Source organism: Sebastes umbrosus, chromosome 3 (genome assembly GCF_015220745.1).
Source record: "Sebastes umbrosus isolate fSebUmb1 chromosome 3, fSebUmb1.pri, whole genome shotgun sequence".
NCBI classification, from domain to species: domain Eukaryota; kingdom Metazoa; phylum Chordata; class Actinopteri; order Perciformes; family Sebastidae; genus Sebastes; species Sebastes umbrosus.
The window spans coordinates 28979610-28989326 of record NC_051271.1 but is presented as its reverse complement, the minus strand read 5'-3'; the positions used below and the strand labels follow the sequence as shown (position 1 = coordinate 28989326).

Sequence of the window (9717 nt, the reverse complement as noted above, 5' to 3'; positions counted from 1 at the left end):
TGCACACATCCAACCACAACAGTGGAAATACTAGGAGTTGGTTTGAACAGCTGGTGGCGCCAATTCTCCAGTCAGGTGCCATTAAACCACTGCAGGAGAAGAGCATGCAACAGACAATGTAATAAAGAGAGCGCCATTCATAAAAAAAAAAAACACACGTATGTTTGAGGAAAGTTAAGGCCTCCTCATCATCTGATCTTTTTATCTGTCGCAATTTCTAATCTCTTCAGTGGCCACAAGTCACATGCTTTCTATCACATGTCATGATTAATTGGCAACGTCTGCTTCCATTGCACTTTGTCCCATTTTGCTGGTGCTTCCCACTTCATGCAAGCATAAAAACTTTAGGATATTTTGTCAAATTTCTGGCGTTTCCACTTTGGTTTTTGCAAATTGAAAATGGATAGAACAACAGTTTAACTCTTCATAGTTAAGTTAGTAAACTATCATGTTGCTTATTTAGTCATGCAAATGCAAAGTCAAACGCTTAAACTTCATCCAGTTCTCAGCTGGTGACAAAACTCAAACCAACACTATAATGAAACGGTCACTTCACAGTGTTCAGAGGCCCAACAGAAGAATACTGTACACACTCTCTGTTGACGCGTTTCCCCCAGTAGATGACACCAATAAGTCAGAGTCAGCAGATAAAAAACACCCCAAAAAAACACCGAAACCAAAGAGATAAACGAAAAAAAGTCAAATTTCCTTGCATACTGAGGCCACTTTCACGCTCCCGTTACACACTGAACACAGATCACTCCACAGATGAACTGGTCATCTTCCCTACTAAAATAAAACCCTCCGAAATATTCGAACGCAATACTCAAGTTTCATCTTCCTAAATAACCGAGCGGAAAAAATACTGCATGTTAGCTGCTTGTGGCGTTAAACCCTTTCACCTGATTTCCAGAAACACTGCTGTACTTCAGGTTTGTCATACAGAGTCTATTGGCATAAAATACGTTTACAGTGCTCCGTCCTCATTGTTGCTTGGTAACAAAATATCAGTTCAAGAGCCACTTGTGTAACACAACGTGTTCTCTCAACCAAACTTCAAAACAAAAGATGCATCCGTTTAACGCCGGCTTGTGCTTCAGTGCTCCTGTGCTTCAGTTTAGTACAATGGATTCTTAGCTTACCGCCACTCTTGAGTGAGAAACACACACACAGAGAAACACACACCCTCACATACACGTTAGAACAAAGTAAAAGAGACTAAACTAAACAGATGAAAAACTGAATGTTGTTCCCATGTTGCATAAAAAATGTTTTAATACAGTATGTGCATCTTTTTTTTTCTTTTTTTTTTAACTGAACAGTGCTTTTTGTTTGATTATAATGTGCATACTGCGCCAGCAAGGTTAGTCTGTTACGATCAAAAACTACAGTTTACTGACCCACATCTGATGGATTTACGTATAAATGTGACTGCATCTATTTAATCCACCAGCAGGTCTTAAATGAGCTTATAAAACACATTGAAGTGTGTGATGTTCTGTCTGTCTGACGGGGAAAATAATACACAAATCTAATTAAATTAATTAAAAATTATAAATGTTTCTTTTTTTTTTTTTTTATATATAATGAAACTAGGAAGAGTTTGGGGTTTTAGAGGAACGAACATGCACACAGTCTTCAGACAGTCATATGATCTGTCTCGCTACTGGTCCATTTTACTTTCCTCAGCAATCTCCAGTATGTGTGTGTGTGTGTGTGTGTGTGTGTGTGTGTTTGTGTGCATACAGTATTGTTAAACACACACACACACACACTGGAGATACATTTCCTCGCTGCCTCACTTCGAGAGAGATAACTACCCGACTCTACTGGGAAACATGAGAAGGCAGAAACAGGAAAGAGGCTTTCTTTATGTCAAGCTTATTCCTCCTCCTCCTCCTCCTCCTCCTCATCATCATCCTCATCGTGGCAGTGAGTGATCTCCTGGGGAGTCTGGGGGAACAGGTTGGGAGGTTTGATCTCGCTGAAGGAGCGGGTCAGCTGGTTGCGTTTGCACTCCAGGTCCTTGCAGTCGCTGCAGTGGGTGCGGTTGCGCGTGGCCAGCGGCGACTCCGTGTCGATGTCCACGTGGGCGTGCTCCACCGTCGACTCGTGGGGCATCTGGGGAGGAGGGAGGACGAAAGGTGAGAGCTTGGCAACACGGGCCGGCTTACTGGAAGAGTCTGCTCTTTATTTAAAGATGCTAAATTTCTATTGCCTCCGCACGGCTCTCAACATGGCGACAGCTGAGCTCGCAGCTAATGGTGCTAACAGCGCTAACAGTGAAAACAACTGAAAACAACTTTGTTTATCAAACAAAGAGAAATGCTCTCCCCTCATCCTAAAATGGTCCTACATCGATACTAGAGTACTTCCTTGTTTTGTGAATGTAGTGGTACAGTTGAAGCAGCGACGCTGTGTGTGTGTGTGTGTGTGTGTTTCGCCAATCGGCGACGGTCATCCCTGCAAACTACCGCCCAAAAGTTCTGGTACTTTCAGAAACTACTCGCCCTGACCAGGGCCTTTTTGGCGGGTAAAAGGTCCCCAGATCTTAATTTAGACCCTGGTCCCTGCAGTCGAAACACAATGAGTTCCTCAAAAGGTTCTCAGATCCGGGGGAATGATCCTGTGGTCGAAACGGGGCTTATTTCTCCGACGTGTCTTAGCACAGTAAGGACAAAACAATGAGACTCATGTTAGACCTTTAAAGACCTGGGACCCTGAAAGAAACGTCTACGGATCAAGTTTCAGAATCTTAATTGATATGAGATAAATAAAGAAGCGGCATTGGGCCTTGACATTCGAGGGTTAAACGCAGCCCCCCTTAATTTACGTCCAGAGACTCACCAGTACGTGTGCAGCTCTGAAGAGGTAGCTGAAGGGGTAGTACAGCAGGTTGATGAAGGAGGCTGCGTACAGGTCGGCGTAACGCATCACTTGAGAGGCGAACAAGGTCTGTCTGGAGCCACTGCGGAAAAGGCTTCCCATCATGCCGTAGCACATGTCCATGTCGTGTGTCACTTTCTGAAAAGGCAAGAGGGAGAAGATTAGACACTGGGGAGCTTACAAAATCATGCCAAAAATAAATATTAACCCACTTCTAGAAGGATTTCTACCCTAACCCTAGACAGTACAGTATCTTTATTCATCGATACAACTGATCCAGCCATTACCTCGCCAGCCACTGAGAGAGTGGGTTATTGTTAATGATTAGACTATAGTAGACACATGAACGGTATCAAACACACTGTAAATACGGGCATTGACGACTAGACCGGCGTCTCCAGGCAGCCAGTGTTAAAAGCGTGCAGACAGGTCTCTTGTTGCCATAGAAACAGAGGGCGATTAAGGCCGTACCTTGACTCTTCTCTGAATAGTGCTGATGTCTGGCCTCTCGTTACTGCTGCTGTCCAGATGTCTGAGGAAGGACGGAAGAGAAAGACGATGAGGACGGTGGGGGATGAGGAGGATATGGATATCAGCTTGCTGAAAGATAACGTGTCAAAGAGGTGGCGCAACAGCGAGTCGTGCCAGGCTATAAATAATGTCAGTGAACCCGGTAATCAGGCGAGAGCCAACCCTTTCAACTTTTACCTTATTGACCCCGTTGCTCTCTCTCAAACGCGCTCTTGTTATCGCGGAGAGCAAAGAGCAGCGAAAGTGGGGATGTGGTGAGGGGAGGGTAAAGCTCTTACTTGTAGAGTTCCGCCAGGAAAATGTCCAGCCCCTGCAGTTCCTCGAATAACGCTGCAAAACAAGAGAAGAGGGTGAATCTCACATGGATTTACAGTGTATATGCAGTGTTCTAGCATGAGTATAAATGCTGTTTGTGAGAATGTGACCATCCAGAGTCAGTGTTTTGACTTTGTACCTACTGATTATCTGATCTTTATCTCGTTCAGCTTGTGTACTACTCATGTCTTATTACGAAACGTGCAGGTCTGACATTGAAGCTGCTGTTCTAGGTCAGGTCCCTGTAGAGACTGTTTTCTAATGCCACTAGGACTGCAGTACAAACTAAATGTGAATGCAGCTACATACACATGAACATGCAGTCAAACTGTTCTTTCTACACGTCCCTACTGATATGCGTTTGTCTCCAGACTCACAGCTCTTGTCGGTCCACACGTGCAGCTCCTGGGCCAGCTCAGGTATAACCAGGAACGTCCTCCAGCCTTGGCGTTTCTTGGACTTGAGGATGTCTCCGAAGATGTGGTCCCCGATGTAGACTATGTCCTTCCCCTTGGCCCCCAGCAGGTCGCACACAATGTCTGAGGAACCTGGAGGAGAATGACGTGACATTTAAAATCTCTCATCAATCACACACAACTAAACACCGGGTCAAAGAGCGGATGACTGGAGGAAAATAAGAGTCGTACCTCCAGAGTAGACGATACCGTGCTGCAGAGGTCCGGTGTAGGTCCCTATCTTTAAACGCCCCGTTGTCTGAAAATGAAGAACACAAACATCAAGATTGGCGAGAGGGACCTCGGCACAATCACAGGGGTAAACCAAAGACTGAAAAGACTGAAAAATAGGCTAAGCTTTGGTAAACCTTGAAAGCTGCATCCAGCTGTCAGACTACGCAGCTGTTATTGTGTATTTGAACGATATGTCAAGATAAAGAAATGTGAAATCCAGTCTTTAATTCAGGCTTTTCAAGAAGTAATGTCAGGTGTGTGTCGATCTCTGAACCCATCAGCTATCGGTCTGTCAACGGATAAGCCTCTGGGGGCAAAGGGCTATATTTCTGGGGTACCGGTGTAGCCCGTGGTTTCCCCGGCTCAAGACTTCTCTTTTCCGTGTGCTGCTCATTGTTTACAGTCCGATTAGCAACTTGAGATGCAAGACTGGAGTTGGAGTTGAGAGATTGATGTGTACAACCACTTTGTTTCACAAGTAGCCAGTTTACAAGCTGATTTTAAACCAATGAAGAGCTAAATCACCGTCAGATGATAGCCGGTGGGTTCCCAGATTGCATTTCGGCCAATACGTTCTACCTCTTTTGCTCTCCACACGGACTGTTTACCTGCATTCAACCAAAGCCTGCTCGAACGTGATTGGTCAATACTACTCGGACTACAAACAGAAACCAAAACGCTTCCGATGCCAAGCTCTTGTCCCGTTGCCAACAGATTCTACTTATCAATGCATAATCTGTTTATAGAGATTAGGTGTGTGTAAGAACACTCCCATAGCATCGGGAAAAAATGGATGCACACTGACAAAAAAAAAAGAATCAATCTATTGCAAAGATGACAAAATGTGAAACAATGTGACAAATAGGAATGTTTCAGTCATAGAGAGGGCATGTAATTCTAGAGAAATGGCCAGTCCTTTAAACCTTCTTGTCACAGTTTTTCACATTTTGTCACATTAGCTTGAAAAAGCTGAGATGCAACTGGGCTGCAACATGTCCGGATACGTCAGCGTTCTTCCATCCTTTGCATGTAGAGCCGATCCATGCCCTCAGCTCATGTTACCGGTCATCTTTAACACATTCCCGAACATCATGAAATCCGTTTCCAGATGGACTACACTGTACACGTTCCTGAACATAAGAGCCAGCCTCCGATGAGCTGAGTTGAACAGAGTCGCAGTAATAAACTAACTATAAACTAATGTTTCCTGCCACCTTACTTTCACAGTTCGCATGCAGCACACCAATTAATAAGGTCCTCTCTTGTCTCAGCTGTGTGTTCTGCGTGTGCTGCTCACCGTGTCGACTTGTCTGAGCACCGTGCCCTCGCCGAAGAACAGCGGCTTCCTGGCGTCCACCAGGATCAGGTCAAAGTAGGACTGCCAGGGCCGGTGGGAGGTACCAGGCTAGATACAAATACACATATGAGCATAAAATGTGTCTCGCACATTCAACACATGTCAAAGTGCGATCAAAAGGAAGGGGAGAAAAAAAGCTCTGTTTTACCTTTGGGCCATGTTGGAAGTCAAACAGATAGGTCATGATTTTCTGTGAGAACACAACACACAGATGGTTTAACTGACCAGTAGATATTCTAAGAAATGGATCTTTAAGTGAATTCATCATCGTCCGTCTTACCACTGCAGCTCCTATACTCACATCAGTGTATTTGTAGTCACTGTTGGTAGCCAAGAAAACCTTGGCTACTTCATTCATTCTGCTGAGGAGAAGAGACAGTTTCCCCTGGTGGGAATGGAGAAGAAGAAAAGAAGCTTTAAGCATCTTTACAAACCAGCTCCTCTCAACAGAGCACAACAACAACAATGTGTTACACTGTGTCTGGTTGTGTGTCTGGTTGTGTGTCTGGTTGTGTGTCTGGTTGTGTGTGTGTGTGTGTTCTCTAACACGGTACACTTGTAGCGTCCTTGATGAATACAAACTACTTACATCTCTCACTACATATTTCTCCAAGTTCTCAACCGTCTTCACCTTCAGAGTACCCTGCAATATGAGACACGGGAGTCAGATTAAAATACTAAATATCAACATTTAAATGAATTACACAGTCTGCACTTCCCTCTCAAGTCAGAAGCATCAATACGGGCTCATTTTCATTCAATAACAGTTACGTAACAGTCATCAGTTACAACCCACACAGAACACGTGACGACTTGTGGCATTTAGCTGTGGGTTATACAGGATGTGTGAGCGGAGAGAGCAGCAGGGATAACAAAGCCAGACTTTTCTTTCCAGCTAATAAAAACAACAACAACAACAACTACAAACACAACTTGTCAATAGATCCAACATAAAAGAAATTGGAAATGTGAAAATGAGTATGCTGTGTAAATACTTACATACTTCCAATATATAAAAAAATCTATTTACACGTGAGTGTCCCTAATGAGAAAGAGAGCTTTCCTTTTAACATTGGGGGGAACATATTAAGCGGGGGGTTGGAGTGTCCTTCCCCCTAGGATATTTTGAGCGTCAAACTCTTCATTTCCTGCATTCTGGTGAATTTTTAAGCACCAATTCCTGCCTTTTCTGTATCAAGTTATGGTGGAAATGTCTTTATTTATGTAAAAGAAAACACATAAATCAGGCGGCAGGTCTGATCCACAAGAGTCTCAGCTTTCCAGTCATACCCAATTTATGTAATTACAGGACTGTTTAGGGACCCCAGTATGCAGAAATATTCAAACACACTATTTTTTGAATAGGCAAAAATACCACATTTATACTGCATTCAAAAAACTGCATGTTTTTTTCCCCAAACTGCATGTGATTATCATAAAGTGGGCATGTCTGTAAAGGGGAGACTTCGTGGCTACCCATAGAACCCATTTTCATTCACATATCCTGACGTGAGAGGTCAAGGGACCCCTTTGAATATGGCCATGCCAGTTTTCCCTCGTCAGAATTTGGCCTAACTTTGGAGCGTTAATTAACCTCCTTCCTGACAAGCTAACATGATATGATAGAAAAGGATTCCTTAGGTTTTTCTAGTTTCATAAGATACCGATATCTTCACTAGCCTTCAGACTGAGCCCGCTACAACCTCTTAAAGACAGTAATGTCGGCCAGGATTGCTGTTTGCTTATTATTTTTTAGGGGTGTTTGAATTAAATTTAGATGTGCTTGAGCACCCCTAAAAAGAGTCTAAAATCACAATTGCCTCCCAACCACCCCTGCTCTTTGATTAGATGGGCCTGACAACAACAACTTCCTGTATGTCCACCACAGATGTTTTAGATGGCTTTTCTTTCTTTTTTTGCAATGCTGTCTCGAGTGTCAAGAATATCAATATCAATAACATCCGGTTAGCTTTCTCTTTCACAAGTCGTCTTGATATTGGCTGAATTTCTACCAAATGTGACGTGGCCATTCATACCTGGTCTCTATGCTCTGGTTCATGAGTAAAGTCTTGGACCGCTTTCTAGTGTGGTTTGTTTTGTGAAAGCAAAGCAGACCAACCACATGATGTAGTGACAGTAGATACTGTATGTGGTTTTAGGAACAACACAAACTACTATTAAATCCATCCCTGTAATATTACGGTACAAAATGCCTTTTTTTCTTGTTCTCTGTTCCTCACTCTGTGGACGATAAATGAACACAAGGAGGTAAGAGTCAGGTGACTGCTGCCTGATCTGCTGTCAGTCAGAATATGATTTCCATGTAGCGCTGATGATGCAGGATCCTCAAAACTGTCCAATCAACAAGTGACTTGTTGGCCCACATTACTTCAAACTCACAAACCTCTTGCAAAAATGCATAATTTTTCCTCGATCCGGATCAAATGAACAGAACTACAGGTGTGACAGCGACCCTAATGTTGACTGCTTGCACAAGAAATATCAATATCTAAAGGCCGAGATTGCCATCAACACTGAGCATATTCATTAGCACTCAGGCATGAATGTGAAGCACGCATCATGTCAGTCCATTAACCGACACACCGAGGTTAAAATCACAAGCATGAAAAACGGTGTCTCACCTTGAAGTGGACCCAGTCGACGGCGTCGCGGACGTCCTGGAACATGCTCTTATAGGACATGAAGAGGTCGCCATTTTTGAAGCCGCTTTCACAGCTGGGGGAGAGGAGCAGAGACAGACACGAACATAGCCGTCGGACAGGCCACATCTTTACAGAAGGTTTTTTAAAAACATGACATTTGTTTTTTTTGTTTGTTTGCTTTTAAATGGGATAGCCTTCCCTTGTTGGAGGGGTCCCCAGCCAAACAGGAAAGCAATCTCCCCCTAAAAGACCAACAACCAGGTTTCAGAGGACAAAGGACATGCAGCCATTCCAGATTACATTCTCAACAAATTTACAGGCCATTATATCTCCTTACAGTAACATTTTAAAAGATTATCTCATAGCTATATATATATAGTTAGTGAGAACATGTTTCATTCCTATCTCAGTCTGAGAAGAATCCATGCTTTTCTACAATTAGTAGAAGAGATTAATAAATCACTGTTATAGAAAAAATACGGGGTCTTTGACTGACCTCCCATTTTATTTCCATTTTAAAACAATTAGCTTAGATTAGCAGTCGAGACACCTGGACCCTCCCATGCTGTAGGGCTTGCTCTTGACCCAGTTTGGCTTGCAACTGTCTTTGTGTCACCATGCGGTGCTCAGAAACTTGTTGCATGACGGATAGCGTCGCTAACAGCTCCTCACCTTGTGTATCTGTCACAGTTGGAGAAGAAATCCACAAGGCAAGCAAAGAGGTAGGTCTCTGTGGAGGAAGCAGAGAGGCAGGGAGAAGCGGTCAGTAACGAAGCAGCTTGATTGAACTCGTCTTTAACCTGCAGTGAACCTCCCATAACGTACAGCTTTTAGTCAGGATAGAGCTCTTTTCTTGCTCGTCTAATTTCTCTTTAACAGTCCCCGTGGCGTTCCCCTCTGTGCTCAGAGACCTTACCTGGCAGGTTGAAGAGTGTGTTAAGGATATAAAAGCGCTCTGTGTCATCTCTCTGGATGAACTTGTTGGGGTACCGTTCACGGATTTCAGGGCTGGGAAAAGAGAAAAGACTAAATCTGTCCTGTGCTCACACATATATAGACGATGCCAGAGGAAATATACAAGATGTACAATCTTTTTTAAGAGGACGGGGGTTAGAATGTTGGACACACTCACCCTCGGAGGAAGTTGAATCCATGGACACAGACCAGGATATTACCGTAGGCGTCAACCTTCAACAGGTTTCCATACATGGTATCAAACACAAGGCCCCTGAAAGGCGGAGGAAACAAATGCTCGTATAAGTCTACAATACAGAAT

General features: G+C 43.6%; 1 protein-coding gene across 3 annotated transcripts in view; it reads right to left on the bottom strand.

The window, feature by feature from the left end:
- Positions 1-1254: 1254 nt before the first annotated feature.
- The window catches only part of nt5c2b (5'-nucleotidase, cytosolic IIb), a 29270-nt gene continuing 20807 nt past the window's right edge, over positions 1255-9717 (bottom strand). For 2 of the 3 annotated variants that reach the window (XM_037762635.1, XM_037762642.1), the window contains 14 exons: positions 9574-9669; positions 9358-9449; positions 9114-9171; positions 8421-8514; positions 6368-6421; positions 6080-6163; positions 5927-5968; positions 5719-5826; positions 4380-4446; positions 4110-4280; positions 3696-3747; positions 3358-3418; positions 2848-3024; positions 1255-2121 (listed from right to left, as the gene is read on the bottom strand). In XM_037762635.1, the coding sequence (XP_037618563.1) occupies positions 1882-2121; positions 2848-3024; positions 3358-3418; positions 3696-3747; positions 4110-4280; positions 4380-4446; positions 5719-5826; positions 5927-5968; positions 6080-6163; positions 6368-6421; positions 8421-8514; positions 9114-9171; positions 9358-9449; positions 9574-9669 (1396 nt within the window). In that variant the 3' untranslated portion in view covers positions 1255-1881. Of the gene's footprint in view, positions 2122-2847; positions 3025-3357; positions 3419-3695; positions 3748-4109; positions 4281-4379; positions 4447-5718; positions 5827-5926; positions 5969-6079; positions 6164-6367; positions 6422-8420; positions 8684-9113; positions 9172-9357; positions 9450-9573; positions 9670-9717 lie in introns of those variants that run through there. The other variant, XM_037762649.1, reaches the window with a different exon arrangement.